Below are 16,655 nucleotides of genomic sequence, written 5' to 3'. Positions count from 1 at the left end.
CAGGATTACTTGCTCAACTTGAAGTAATCTAATAATTGCGCACATTAAAGCATATACTCCACCCAGCAATGGCGAGATGAAAATAGGAATTTGAATATTTTCGCAGAAAGTGTGAACACGCGCCGACATGAGCATGATTCGCCCTAATTTCTGTTAGCTCTTAGGTCGCGTTGATACTGTACTGGAGGTAGCACTGAAATATCAAGCTTAAACCAATTCTCACCATTGTTATTGTTATTTTGATTGCCTTTGCCCATATATCCCTGCACGTAATTCAGTTACTAATGATTTTCGACACACTTTGAAAAGAAAAACAAAGCCAAAATGGAGGTAAGATATAAATTTATGTATGTATAAGCGAAAAACGCTATAAGGTATGTATGTTTGGGGAAAGGGGATGTTCTAGCTTGTTTTATTCAACCCCCTCAAGCCAATTGTTCAAGTTTCCATAGAAATTTCGACAAGGTTTTCTTGGCGCTGCGGCAAATATGTAAAGAACAGCAGAGTTCGCGCTCAACATTATAATCTATGTATATATAAGTATGTATGTAAGTCCTGTAGTAATGTACATATAAGAAATTGCATTGCTCTATATTTATTGTTAGTCTACCGATGAGATTGTAACACTATTAAAAAGCAATTAATTAATAAAATTAAATATGGAAGCCGGAGAATAAATATTTCAACTTTATTTTATTTTAAGTTAACAGCTAAAACTTTCTTTTTTCTTTTTAAGCTAATGTGTGAAGTGAATGTGAATATCAGGGTGTTCAAATTCGATGGCTTGTCCTTGCAAATACTTTACATATGTCAGAAACGTCGTCCAGCACATGCTAAAGAAAGACGTGAAAACAACCTGGTTGCGAGGCGGTATGAAGGCAAAGTTCACTGTTTGCACACAAGGCCAATAAATTACGCCCACTCGATAGGCCTCGAAGAATTTGTCACTCACCTGCAACGGGAGAATAAGTAATATATTTGAAACTGAATTACAATAAGGTAGCAGAAACATTATTCATCTTTTAAACAATTGAAGTGTGGTTTTAAAACAAATGTCCCTAAAGATGTTGTTTCTTACTGTCTTTATTTACTTGAGACATGAAGATTATTATATTAAATATAGTAGACTTTATACAGTTTAATATTATGTTGGAAAGATTTCAAATCGACCTTCCAATGTGCAGCAGAGCCAGGCCGATCAATCTATCGTGAAGCATGTTCGTCTTCATCCATGTTTACATGCGGCAAAGTGTCGAAAAAAAGCGTTCAGAGTTCTTGCAGGAGTGTGCAGAATATGCGAAGAAAACTATCATTTTTGGGCTACATCGTAGTTCTTCAACGTTTCCAATGCAGTAGACGGTAAGTTGTTGTCTTTTGACTTTCGCTTCTTCCCGCTGCCACTGCCAGTGATCAAGTTTACCTTTGAGATTCAAACGTTGCACGACATTGTCATTATCCAAAAGTCCTTTGAATCTATCTATCAAGCAGTAAAAAATTCGACAAACATTGTGTTGAAAAGTGGAAATATCGTCATACTTGGTGTGCCGCTTTCGTTGGCCCCTATATTGAACGTTAAACCCACAAAAAATGTATATTACAATAAATTTTTCAGCTTATTATACCCTGAACAGGCTATAGTAAGCTTACGACAAAGTTTTGTAATACCCAAAAGGAAACGTCAAGACCCTGTAAAATATATGTTTATCAATGATAAGCTGAGTCGAGTTAACTTTGTCATCTGGCTGTATATACACGAACTAGCTCCTCATTTTTTGAGATCTCAATCGGAAATTTCGCAGATATCCTTTTTGCTTCAAAAACTTGGACCACCTTTTTTCTTGATACGGGATGCATACTGATACACTTCCATACACTATATACATAAATATATGTATATACACCATTTGTCTTCGAAGTTTAAACTCTACGCCTCAGATCACTCCAACACGTCAATTCACCATCATTCTCTTCCAATTACCTAAACATAAATGAAGCCTCAACTAGTCTTGACTCTCTTTGGCATCAACGTGTATAACTGTAAATGGACGACTCGTACAAGTACACTTGGTGTGATCGACGACGACCGAACGACCCCCTGTACAAGTGGATTGCCTAGTTTACGAATTAGAAGCAAAGGAGTCAATAAGTGTTTTAATCTTTACCGGCAAAGGGGATGTGACGAGGTGCCAAATGCTTGTCATTGCTTTACAAGGCAAATACCTAAACGAACCAACTTTCGGATAGACGCACGCTACTTGACTTACTTCAAAAAGAAACAAAAAAAAAACAAATCCATATATGAACGAAAGAAAGCAACACTTAAGTCACATTAGTGAGGCTACAAACAACGTACTTATGTACGCGAGTATGTATGGTACATATGTATGTACATATGGTATATTAACAGTTAAGAACTGTAGAGGTGCACTTGCATATACATTTGCGGATGTGTGTCTACCTGAACACCCGTTTTGCCTTATACAAACCGTAACAACGAACGAAATTTGGTTTGGCTTAAGTGTGGTTGTGTGTGCCTATGAACCATCTGGGTGAGATTTCAATTCTTACCTCCTGCTTGGCTTGTTCGTACGTGCGGCCATCCAGAAGGCTCATAACAAAGAGAAACGTGCTTATCGCAAACGGATCATAGGCCGCCTGCTCAGTAATGGCTTTGCAAAGTGATGACTTAATGTCTGTGCGGGGCCACATGACGCCGGCCAGCCGTATCCACATATAAATTGTAGGTCCCATGAAAAGGCCACCGAATAAACTGAACCTGTTGGGAAACAAAATTGTGTATATGAGAGATTACAATGATTTGATAACTAGTTGCATTTCTGTGGCGACAGACGGATGGTATAAGTACTCGTATGCACTTACTTGAGACATTTCATCCAGTCGTAGTTTCGGAATGATCGTTTTTCGATTATGGTTTGTTCGATAAGACAACCGCAAGGCCATAGCGTTCCATAAGAGAGCATGCCGCGTACAATCTTATATCGGTTTGTGAATTCTAAGAACTTCCGAAACATTTTCTTGGATTCTGTTGGAGAGTGAAAGAACAACATTTTTATTTTGTCTGCTTTACAAATTCGTAGAGAAAATTAAAATCAAATTAACTTAACAGCTTATCAAAAAACCATTGGCTTCTACGGTAATCCCAACGTTAACGAATTCAATGAATCAAAGTTTCTTTGTATCTATAATGTTGCATAATACAGTTACAAATACTTAGAGCCATTTTTCGACAATTTTCTAAAACTTACGAAATGCTAAATAAAATCCAATAATCGATCACTTGTGTATTTTTAGTTTACATCTTTATATGTATGGTATATAAAATTTACTTGTTTCGTTATTTGTGCGCCATAAACTCCTAAAGAGTTAAGTTTGAAATTTCCGAAACAAAGTCCCCTTAATACTCCTTTTTGCATTGATAATAACCTTTGCCATCCGTCTAGAACTCCTTTTGTAGTTTGGGCCTTGGGGCGGATTCAGCACCGGGGTATCATCAGTCCCTTCCCTTTGAAAACCTCTTTGAGTTTGGGTCATTGGAACTATTTTCAAGCGTACTATTTTCACTGGGAAGTTTAACAGAGCAATTTCGATACCACCGTCAGAATCTACGTTAACTTTCAGAAAGTCTATTGGTTTAAGATTCACCATGTCTATAAATAAGTCTCAAAGTCAAAAAATATCAATTATAGGCTTATATGTAGAAAATTATTGTATCCATAATAAAGTACTTAAGTTCAATGCCCGGAGCTCTTATATAGTCAACAACTTTTTCGACTTTATTCGTAAAAAAATATCTATATTATTACAATAAAATATTTAATATAGTATTCGGATATATACGTATAACGAAGTGGGACTGTTTATCTGAATTTTATAGTAAAAGAAGGCCAATGGCAAGCTTACGACAACAATATCTCACCCTTCCAACTTTGCGACAAAATTGAAAATAAACCATTTTTGGTGCAAACCTGTCTGTGGCAATCATTAAATCGCATGCAGTCGGTTTTCTCCAACTTAACATTGTGCTATATTTAAAAAACAATAAACGGGAGAAAAGTGTGCCGTGCCACATGCAACATTTATACGATTACAATTGATGAATGTCTGATTACGAATTCGCAGGCGGGTGAAAGTGCGACCCTTTAAAAGTCGGCGGTTCGTATAGGTACGGAAATCCACCGTATGCAGCAGACTGTGGCAAGCGAAGGAACGGTCTCTAATCAGCCAACAAGTGTGCACCACAAACGATTGAATGGGACAAACAGATGGAGAGACAGGGGAAGCCGTCGACACCGACGCGATAGCCCACTTGAGTAAACGGTAGTGATAATAAAAAAAAATGGTCATAAAAAAGCAACAACAATCCAGCAGGTAAACAAATACAACACTGTGGGTTTGTGTATTGCGACGAACGCGTTGTGGTACTTTCGTCAGTCCCAAGAGGGCGATTCGACGAAGGTAAGCACCACGAGTGCGAAAACTGTGCAGTGAGGGTAAACAGCTGCCAGCCGTCTGCTTTCTGCCACCGCCAGTTCGAACTAATTTGTGACAATGACTGAAAAAGAAATGAAACGAAGTATGAGAGCAGCAACTGCTACGGAAGACGGCGCTGAGAAGTTAAGAGCCAACAGCAAATAATCAGCCAAAACAACCGCAACGATACATAATTGAACGGCAGAACGTCGAAAGGGTCGGGCCATACACCCGGCAATGCTGCAACATGTCGGCCAACACATTTCACAGCCAAAGGGAAGGGCCGGCGGGGTGCGGCCACGAAGTTCGTACCTAATGTAATGGGATTGTAAATAATTGCGGAAGTTCATTTGAGGTCCGCGCTGCTGCTGCGATCGGGTGATTTGCGGCGCACAACCTACGTTCGAGCCGAAAGCCAATTGGAATTTGCGGCATGTGTGTATGTCCTCCCCTCTGTTTATCACTTTATTTTGACTCTAATGTGCTAGAGGCTCGGTGCGTAGCAGATATTTGTGTAGATTTGTGTGTATGGGTATGCGTGTCCAAATTAATTTCGTTACGTTTCGTGCTTATCGCAAGTGTTCTTGTAATTGTTGATTTAGTACGTTCCGACTATTTTCAAACATTTTACTTTTTTACATTTTTAAATGACACACATATACCTCTTTCGCAGTCATAGCAAAGTAAAACCGTCAGAGAAAAGTTCTCTCACACAGTGACGTTGAAATTGAGGTTGAAAAGTAGATTGGTGGCGAGGTAAATACATACTTACAAACATTCATATGATATATGTGTGGCTGTGTATATCCGAGTGTATTCATTTGTCTATACTCTTGGCACTGCTATTCGTCGATTTTGACGTTCATTGATGCCATGTGACAAATAGCTTTGACGTGCATTGAAAATGTCGATGGGCAGAATACCGTTAGGCACACATTCACACCGCAATACGGTGGAAACTCAGACAGACGATTGCTAATGACAATTGTCTATGACAAGGTTTCACCTATTGCTACACTCATTTCGACAATTCTACGGACACCAAACGAAACAAAATGCCGCGTTGGAATAATGACATACGAAAATGCAATGTCGCGTAACCAAATGTGTCATGCACAGGCATGAATGCTTGTTTACAAATTTTTCGTATGTGTATGTAAGCACATGATTTCGTTCTAAGCTTAAAAAATAATAATTTTATTCAGAAACTTGGTCTCTTTACCCATACTTCGTATTTTTCACAAACTGCATCAAAGAAATGTATAATACCAGGGGCATTTTTTATAGCATAAGAGAGTTCAAAGAGATCTTTAACTTGATTTTGATCCGTCAGTTTGCACAACAGCTATTCGCTATAGTAGTCAGATCTGAACAATTTCTTCGCAGATTGTGTCGATACGTTGGATAATAATAATCAGCGATTCCGACAAATGAGCAGTTTCTTGATGAGAATAGGAAGTTTGCGAAATTTCAAATCAATATCTCAAAAACGGAGTCAGAGACTAGTTCGTATACTTGTATATCATTATGATTTGTTTAAATGAGTTAAGCATCCACCCACTCTACCCAGAAAAACTGGCGCATCCTAAGAAAACACTGCACAATACACCACATCCGATGACACCATGCTCATACATCACCACGCAACACAAACACCAACACAACTCATCACACTTCTACATCAACCCACTCAACATAAAGGATGGTCCCCTGAGCACGTTCAACGCATTCGTTTTATATATGTATGTACATACATACATACATACGTTTTGCGACACCCATTCCGCTCGCTGCAGTTAGCACCACATACGATCCCGCTCAATTCGATTGCCTTCATGGACCTCCGAAACAAATAAGCATTTAGCTTTAAGAAAAATATCGCTTATATAAAGTGAAAGATTTTCTTAATAAACTACCTTGTATACGAGTATTACACAAGTAAACGGTTATTTTTATTTCATATGTTCGGGATAGCTATCCTACTAATGCAATTTATACATACATACTTATGTACATGATGATTACTTAAGTGAAAATAAAGATACATAAATACTGGTCGTATACTTAAATATGATTTTTTACATACGTATGTATGAACTTTATAGAGTCTCTGACGTTTCTTTTCAGTGTTCCAAAAATCTCGGCAAATTTTATTAACTTTTTAAGGTATAATGGATAAAATCTTTTTTCGAATAACGATTTCGTATATATGTAAGTTCTTTTAGTCGCGATTAATGATTTTGTGGTTCTTGTATACATATCATGAGTATGAAACTTAGTATTATAGTACGAAAGCACAGAAAACGAAGACATCAAATGCAATAGACAAAGTGAGCCTAATATATACATACTTGTATCGGGTGATTTTTTAAGAGCTTGATAACTTTTTAAAAAAAAAAAACGCATAAAATTTGCAAAATCTCATCGGTTCTTTATTTGAAACGTTAGATTGGTTCATGACATTTACTTTTTGAAGATAATTTCATTTAAATGTTGACCGCGGCTGCGTCTTAGGTGGTCCATTCGGAAAGTCCAATTTTGGGCAACTTTTTCGAGCATTTCGGCCGGAATAGCCCGAATTTCTTCGGAAATGTTGTCTTCCAAAGCTGGAATAGTTGATGGCTTATTTCTGTAGACTTTAGACTTGACGTAGCCCCACAAAAAATAGTCTAAAGGCGTTAAATCGCATGATCTTGGTGGCCAACTTACGGGTCCATTTCTTGAGATGAATTGTTCTCCGAAGTTTTCCCTCAAAATGGCCATAGAATCGCGAGCTGTGTGGCATGTAGCGCCATCTTGTTGAAACCACATGTCAACCAAGTTCAGTTCTTCCATTTTTGGCAACAAAAAGTTTGTTAGCATCGAACGATAGCGATCGCCATTCACCGTAACGTTGCGTCCAACAGCATCTTTGAAAAAATACGGTCCAATGATTCCACCAGCGTACAAACCACACCAAACAGTGCATTTTTCGGGATGCATGGGCAGTTCTTGAACGGCTTCTGGTTGCTCTTCACCCCAAATGCGGCAATTTTGCTTATTTACGTAGCCATTCAACCAGAAATGAGCCTCATCGCTGAACAAAATTTGTCGATAAAAAAGCGGATTTTCTGCCAACTTTTCTAGGGCCCATTCACTGAAAATTCGACGTGCCCAAAATTGGACTTTCCGAATGGACCACCTAAGACGCAGCCGCGGTCAACATTTAAATGAAACTATCTTCAAAAAGTAAATGTCATGAACCAATCTAACGTTTCAAATAAAGAACCGATGAGATTTTGCAAATTTTATGCGTTTTTTTTTTAAAAAAGTTATCAAGCTCTTAAAAAATCACCCGATATATACTACTTTATGTATACTTATGCCATACATGATACAGCATTCCACCAATTCTCCAACTTCTGCATTGTAGCGTCGATTTTATTGTAGTGATTTTTAACTTTTCGTTATCATTTCACACAAATGGTCTTTTCCCACAAAATGGTTGTTGATCTCGGCGGTTTCCTCTTCATAAATAGTCGCTAAATTTTCAAGCGACAATTTTTTAAGGCCTGAGGGCAGAAGGATGGGGTCATGTGTAGAAGTTCACGCAAGTGAGGAAAGTTCTCTGATCGCCATTCAAGCAGCTCACAACTTCCGGTCTTTGACCTCTGGGTAGCCTAAGAACATCCGTTCGAAGGCGAAACATCCCCTCCGCAGGGTTGTGCGCTGGGTTTGGGACCCGCCACGTAAAAAGCCCCCCAATGAAAGATTACGAACTGCCTCGGATGAGAGACCCCCCTTTTGATGACGACCATGGCAAACGGAATAAGGACTACGATTTGAGGGCATGCACCTGGAATGTCCGGACCCTTAATTGGGAAGGTGCCGCTGCCCAGCTGGTTGTTTCCTCGCAAAAATAAAGGCTGACATCACCACCGTCCAAGAAATGCGATGGACGAGACAAGGACAGAGACGAGTAGGTCCTTGTGACATTTACTACAGTGGCCATATAAAGGAGCGCAACTTTGGTGTGCGGTTCGTGGTGGGAGAGAGACTCCGTCGCCGAGTACTATCATTCACTCGGGTGAATGAACGTCTAGCCACAATCCGCTTTAAAGCGAAGTTATTCAACATATCGCTGATTTGCGCCCCGACGGAAGAGAAGGACGATGTGATCAAGGATGCCTTCTATGAGCGCTTGGAGCACACCTATAAGCGCTGCCCCCGCCACGATGTCAAAATCGTGCTTGGCGACTTTAACGCCAGGGTGGGCAAAGAAGGTATCTTTGGCACTAAGGTCGGTAAATTCAGCCTCCACGAGGAAACATCGCCACATGGGTTGAGGCTGATCGACTTCGCCGAGGCCCGAAATATGGTTATCTGTAGTACTAGATTCCAGCATAAGAAAATTCTTCAAGCCACCTGTCTCCGGATCGAAAAACCTCCAACCAGATAGATCATGTTGTGATAGACAGAAGACACGTCTCCAGTGTTTTAGATGTGCGTACGCTCCGAGGTCCTAACATCGACTCGGATCACCATCTTGTTGCAGCCAAGATTCGCACCCGCCTCTGTGCAGCAAAAAACGCACGCCAACAAACACAAGGAAGGTTCGACGTGGAGAAGTTGCAATCACAACAGACAGCAGAACGATTTTCTACTCGACTTGCACTCCTGCTCTCTGAGAGCACTCGTCAAGAACTCGGTATAAGGGAACTGTGGGACGGCATTTCAAACTCCTTCCGTATAGCTGCAACCGAAACCATTGGTTTCCGGAAAACACAAAAGAACAGCTGGTACGATGAAGAGTGCCGTGTCGCAGCGGAGAGAAAACAGGCTGCCTACTTCGCAACATTACGATAGACCACAACACGTGCGGGATGGGATAGATACCGAGAGTTGAAGCGGGACGCATTTGCAGACAGAAAAAGAAAGAGGCCGAAATGCGTGAGTATTAAGAGCTTGCTAAGCTGGCCGACAGGGGTAATGCTCGAAATTTCTATGAAAAAATGCGGCGGCTAACCAAAGGTTTCAAGACCGGAGCATACTCTTATAGAACCCCCAAAGGTGATCTAGTGACCGATGCCCAGAGCATACCTAAATTATGGAGGGAACACTTTTCCAGACTGCTGAACGCACAACGCCAGGAGAAGGCGAAGCCGATTCCTCAATCGATGACGATGGAGCAGAGGTTCCATTGCCCGACCATGAAGAAGTTCGAATAGCAATTACCCGTCTGACGAACAACAAAGGCGGCGAAAAACTAATGAGGAGCATGCATCAGCTTCTTTGCAAAATATGGTCGCTCGAAAGCATGCCCAACGATTGGAATTTAAGTGTGCTCTGCTTAATCCATAAAAAAGGAGACCCCACAATCTGCGCCAACTACCGTGGGATAAGCCTCCTTAACATCGCGTATAAGATTCTAACGGGCGTATTGTGTGAAAGATTAAAGTCCACCGTCAACAATCTGATTGGACCTTATCAGTGTGGCTTTAGACCTGGAAAATCAACAACCGACAAGATTTTCACCAGCCGCCAAATATTGGAAAAGACCCGTGAAAGGAGAATCGACACACACCACCTCTTCGTCGATTTCAAAGCTGCTTTCGACTGCACGAAAAGGTGCTGCCTTTATGCCGCGATGTCTGAATTTGGTATCCCCGCAAAACTAATACGGCTGTGTAAACTGACGTTGAGCAACACCAAAAGCTCCGTCAGGATCGGGAAGGACCTCTCCGAGCCGTTCGATACCAAACGAGGTTTCAGATTGCTCAACTTATTGTTGGAAATAAAGACATACATATCTATGTATGTCAACTCGTTTTGCCATAAATATGTCAATAAACATTACATACATTTAATTCAAGGGATCAGAGAAGAAGGTCCATCAGTAACACGGTAGAAGGGCCCACGAAACTGCTAAGGCATAGGAATGGAAGGAACATTTAAAGTCCACTTTTATTGGATAACTATTATGTCATATTTTTAAGGTGGTGGAAGATGTACTGCTACGAAGTTCAGGGAGGTGAGCATTCACTCCGATAGCTGAGTGGCAATACTAGCTCTGAACTCACTAATAACTGCCTGTATTGATTTACTGCCTGTTCTATGAACTGGACAGTCTAACAACCTTGACGTTAGTGAAAATAATTTTGCATTATCATAAGTTCGTTGTTCTTTGTTTGGGTTCCCACAATAGTATTGGCTCTGTAAACCACGAGTTCGAGAACGATAAAACTTCACATGGACTTTCGCTGCTTTACGGGCATACTAATATACTAACAACCTCATTAAAAAGGCCTTGCAGTAAAGCATGAAACTGGTCAGAAAATTGCGGTTTAAATATACAATTTCGATATTTAAATGAATTACAGTATTTTAAAAAAATGTGGGACTGGCATATTCTGTATCTGTCAATGGTAATACCCAAGAATATAAACTCAAGTAAATATCTGTTACATGGGCTGAAAAAAGGTAGTCGACGTATTAGTTGGACGGAGTATACATACGTATACCAAGTACCTAAATTATGATAAAATTTAAACTATTAGTAATCATCACAATCATCATGTATTTATGGTATTTGGTAGCAATAAATGCAAACCACATGAATATTTTCCGCACCGTTATATAGGTTTGTTGTATGCATAAACGTGAGTCAGTACATAAACAAAGTGAAATCGCTTTAAATACCGGTCGGCTATAAATTCATATTTCTTTATTATGGTTAAGTCTTTACGACGCGAGTGAATTTATTTTCATGAGTTCCAGTTAACTCATTTACTGAAATAGTGTCATCATATGGTTTTCGTATTTATAATATACAAGTAAAACTACGTCACTGCTTGATTAGTAATGACTAAAACTAAATATCGAAGACGAGATGTGACGAAGTTGCATTGAATTTCGTCTCGCGGTTATTTTAAATTAACAGGTTTGCTCTTCTTTATCTTAACTTATGTATATACTTGTATGTATATGTCTATGACTATGAGACTCAAGAAATAGTATTAAGTGCATCCCCAATGGAACGCACATTACTCTTAGGAGCTAATTCCGATAATATGGGAAGATGGATATACATATGTATATCCCTCGGCTTTACCATCTATTGTGGGCAGTGTGAGGATACCCACAGCCATTCTGATGGCTGAATGACCAGTGGGTGGTTATTGAATAACTAATATAAGTAACGGAATCAGATGATGAAGCCGTCGCAACCTCTCACGGAAACCGTCGAGCTAAGCAGCTCACACAAAAGGAACCGTTCCCACGTTGAATACCCGAGCTGAATATAACAGCAGAGCATTTCAGTGATGAGGCCAGGGACAGCATCCAAGTGTACTCATAGATGAGTCCTCCTCCTCGCAGGACACCATTCAGTAGAGATGGCTGGAGAAATACGTCAGATTATCGTATCTTGTTCTAAGCTACGTACTCGATAATCCAGACCTAGTGCTCACATTTAGTTGCTCTCTCTAGAGGAGCCAGGCGAAAAACTCCTCCGCTGGATAAAGCTGAAAAAAAAGTCTATTCGCAGAATGGATAAGTGGCAGCTTATTAAGTAGGAATAGTCATATAAAGCAAGCAGCCCGATTATAGTAGCCTCCTGCGAAGAGCCTTTACAGACTATATTGAATGCTGTCAACAAAATCAGCTTCGGTATACGCAAGGCCAGGATGAAGATATTTCTAGGCGACAAAGCAGCTGATGAAGATGCCACGGAGAAAGAGGCCCTCGACAATGCTTTCGTATAGTCCTGATAACCTTCATGAATGAGGATGGCATCATCAGCATCATACAGGAGCCTTGGGCCAGAGACGACACCAATAAAGGACTGAACGGCGGCAATAAATATATAAATGCATTTCTTGGTTTTATTTACAGTACAGCAGTCACCACAGTGGTAAAGGTGGAACAAAAGAGAAATAGTTTCTGTTTAGTCTCAGCCTACGTGGTCCACTCTTACTATACTACGTACCATATAGTACTTTAACTGCTAATGAAGGCGATACGCTAACATTCATATTCCCAAGTTCGGATAGATTTTCGTGGTGGGAGAAAGTCCTGGATCTTACATTATCGACGGAAATAGATAGTTGGTCGATCATGACCGGTGGGACTCCGAGGAACCATCCAATATACAGAACAAGCTACAAGTATAGTAGAACTATCCGGTCTCATAGTCAACAAGAAGAAAATAGAATACGCAAGTTGGGATTACTCTTAACGGAACCAATGGTTCTAAGGCTTGAAAGGATAGATAAGGTCCTAGAGAGACTATTGGACATACATATCAGGTCAATCATCGCGGATAATTTATCGACATCACAAATTGCATACATTAAAGTTCGATCAACAGAAACTATCCTAGACGAAGTAGCAAATGTAATAAAGAAGTCCTAACACCTCAAGCAATATACATTGACTGCCTTTCTGAACATAGAAGGAGCCTTTAAGAACATAGAGATAAGCACGATCATTGAGTCTCTGGTGCAGGACGGCATAGCCGACATTGTGTGCAGATGTATTCAATTATTACAGGTTCAGATTCACGAACAAGTTATGTAACTCCTCAAGGAGGTGTCCTTTCCCTACTTCTATGGGTAGCGGCACCGGGCGGTGTACTACTCCAACTCAACTGTCCCTTTCCACAATCAGTGAGATTATGCAAAGAGCCTAACGGAGGTTACACCAATGGGTCACGAATCATGGACTAGGTGTCAACCCTAGTAAAGAGGAACTGACGATATTCACGAATAAAATCAATCAAACTCAATTTTAACTTCCCCTCACTCGGTAGTACTACAATTTCTCTATTTCTCACAGCCAAGTTTTGGGTGTCGAGATAGATTTGGAGAATAAACATTGAGAAACGCATTAGGACGCTTGTGTCTTACACGTGCAAAGGGATACTCAACATAAGCTGGGGCATATGGTGCACTGGTAATTTAGAGGGCAGGCTGTGCAGGGTTGCCGGTGCCTTTAAGTCATGCCCGTATGATGTGTTAAATTTTCTCTGCACCAACTGCCCATAGACATTTTCATACGGAAAATGGCAACACTTTCTGCTATAAGAATTAGAGAGATTGGTGGCTGGAATAGGAGGAGTTATGGAAATCTACAACCAATTGCAGATATGGCCAAAATATGAAGGAGAAAAAACTAAGGACTTATTACATAGGCCCAAGAAAAAATTATTCAGACTTAATGCTACCATGACGGGCATTGACTATTTGGAGAACGTGCATCAAAAATGGGTATGCCTGCAAACTCGAAGGGAGCAAATAAACGATTCTTCAATTTCTCTGGGAGTGTCTAGATCTATCACAAATCAGACATCGAATTTGTGGAATTCATCAGATAGCGAACCTTGAACGTCTATCTACAAAAAGCATAACGGAGATAAGTAGTTTCATGGAGGGCACCAAATAGTGTGAACACAACAATGGGATGTAATATCAAGATAAGGTTTTACAATAGTTTATCAAAATAACAATGCCAGGGCTAATTGAGCCAGAAGAGGAAGCACTCTTACCAATCTTCCTTATTGAGAACACATGTAAATCGAAGACAGCTATTTTATAATAAAAATTTAAAGACTTGTATTTAAATATTGTCTCCTGTTTTTTGTTATATTCATCTTCAGGAATATTTTCTTCCGCCACCCGTACTATGTTGAGTGCGGCAATGTCATCTGACGTTTTGTTTAGTCATATGTTATTTGGGGAGTGTGATTTCTTCCATTTCATCATTGTGTTAAAGGATGTTAGAAATACTTCTTCTCGGTAAGTTCGTTTGAAATAGCTTTAGTTATTTGTGAGAACTGTACTTTAAGTCTTTAAACCTATTAAGAGGCGGGGATAAGCCCTCTTCTTAAATCTTATAATCCACCGATGCCGCTCTGTATTTTGAAATCCGGCCCCAAATGACAATTTTTAGTTTCAATTTGCGGAATAACCAAAATATACTGACCCTAATTATCACACTCCCCATAACATCTATTCAATATTTAAAGACGGATCTCAATTTGTCAGATACGAAATAGATATAACAAATAGGAAAACAACTTCGACTATATAACTGCTTTTGAAGGCAAATGCCGCCACTTCAGAAGACTACTAAATAAGTTATTGTTTTCCTGCGCTGCAATAATGCGTGATTAGTATTTATATATGCTTCTGTATGTGTTACGGAAATTAAATTGCAAATCAAAAACCAAAGTACCTAAATGTACTTAAAATACAACTATTCCGAATCAATAGATTCTCAGCAACGCCGTCGGCAAAGCGTAAATTATTTGCTTAGTTGCGAGTTAACGCCTAAATTTGCATTAAAATTCCACATATAATTGGAATTTTCGCCGCACATCAAATGTTAAAACGAATTCAGCACACGAAATCATTACATCCCGCCCCTGCCTTTCCGGCGTGGCCGTCAACAAATCGTTCATAATCATTCTGTCATTCCGTGCACGGAGGGGCACACCGGCGGTGGTGAGGTACTCGTGTGCACAGACTGGCAGGAGGGCGGTAGCTGCGCGAACGGTTCCCATTTATTCTGATTTAAATTGATTGAAATAAATCATGCACAACGACACGTGATTTAATTTTAGAATAAATCATTCAAATCTACTTTTTGCTTAGCATCGACTTTTATTCTCTGCACACGTACATGCATACACATACATATACCTATAAGCAAGTTCAAAAGTACATAGTATGTGCTTCTGTGATCCCACTCTGGCACATCATTGGGACACGGCTGTTGATTTTGGCCAGACGATGGGCGCTGTACTAAGTGACTTTTTGTACAGAATTCAAAATGTTTGGTGGGTATGACGGCTTTGCAAAATATGGTGCACCAACTTACCTACCTAAAATGTGATTGATAATTGATTTAAGCCCATTTTATGTACCACCGTTCATATAAGCAGGCACGACTATAAAAATTGTTAATATTTAGCCCGAACTTTTCAATTTAATTTGGCGCACTAAAGTTGCATGCCTTCCCTGCCGGATGTGCATAATTAGCGACCAAAACGCATTTATTATACATTTACAATAAAAAAGAGCGATTTTCACAGTATTCTGTTACAATTTTCACCCACCACGTAACCATTAGCCGATGTGTGGCGCACAGCCCCTCATGGCGCCAAACCACTCGCCATAATGCTTTATTTACGCAATCGTTTTATTTGTATTTGCATAATTAATCACTTGAAAAGAGAAATTCACTCAAAATACTGGCGGGGAGCGGTGGCGTATACGCATCACCATAACGGTTTTATAAATAGCAATATGCTCGTTGGTTTAATTGACATTGCTGGCGATGACAAGAATTTGTGCGCAATCCATCAAATATCGTCAGGGCTTAATTGGAGCGACGCAACTACAATGTGCGCGAGCAGCAGCGACTAATAAACGAAAAACAAACAACAAATAACAAATCATTAACGGCAATTTGATTGCAATGTCGATTGAGCTCTAATTGCCAACAATTTGCGTCAGAGGTCATTCGTTTTCGTTCATGCAACGTCGCAAATTTATGAAAAAAATAAGAATTGATAATAACACAAGGCAGTGCAGTTGTGGTTGTATACTTAAGTGCCCAAGAAACTGACCGAATTTCAACGGCTGTTACCGTGGCACTGGGCTTCTGGAATACAATTAGGTCAGCAATCACTTTTTACTCGCGTAGAAGGCAACAAGTTCATTTCACATTCAAACTGATGTTTATTCTATTTAATTTTCACACTTTGCCACAAAATTTTTCGCTTATTTTGATGTGTACACGGTCCCCGAAATGAACGTTCAGCCACTGCACTGAGATTTCGAACTGAATGAATTCCCAAATTTAAAATTCAATGTCAATGGCAAGCCAAATGCACTGAGCATCCATGTTGGCATTCTCAGTTCACACAAGGATTTCTTGCTAATTATATTTGTTGTTATAGTTTTTCTATACTTATTTTCTTCATATTATATATAGGATATACATATGTACTATATAATGTAGTATATATGTGCATACATTATGCACTGAAGTGTGTCAAAGCCACATGTGAATACAACGACTTTTAAATTCACCATGCGACGAGGTGTCTCTGCTATTTATATGCTATTATGTGCACATTTGTTAGAACTACTCACTTGTATATATTATATATCCACTGTTCG

The 16,655-nt window shown here is 39.7% G+C and overlaps 1 protein-coding gene across 1 annotated transcript; it reads right to left on the bottom strand.

Annotated features, from left to right (window-relative positions):
• Nucleotides 1–658: 658 nt before the first annotated feature.
• LOC126764198 (mpv17-like protein 2) lies at nt 659–16,323 on the bottom strand. Its single transcript, XM_050481996.1, has 4 exons — nt 16,100–16,323; nt 2,881–3,043; nt 2,569–2,776; nt 659–952 (listed from the first exon to the last, which is right to left on the bottom strand). Exons 2-4 carry the CDS (start codon nt 3,030–3,032, stop codon nt 737–739), a joined length of 576 nt encoding a protein of 191 aa, XP_050337953.1. The 5' UTR covers nt 3,033–3,043; nt 16,100–16,323; the 3' UTR covers nt 659–736.
• Between the last annotated feature and the right edge of the window lie 332 nt (nt 16,324–16,655).

The sequence above is a fragment of the Bactrocera neohumeralis genome, chromosome 2, assembly GCF_024586455.1.
Source record: "Bactrocera neohumeralis isolate Rockhampton chromosome 2, APGP_CSIRO_Bneo_wtdbg2-racon-allhic-juicebox.fasta_v2, whole genome shotgun sequence".
NCBI lineage: Eukaryota > Metazoa > Arthropoda > Insecta > Diptera > Tephritidae > Bactrocera > Bactrocera neohumeralis.
The sequence above is the reverse complement of the archived record's forward strand: the minus strand, read 5'-3'. Positions and strand labels throughout refer to the sequence as shown.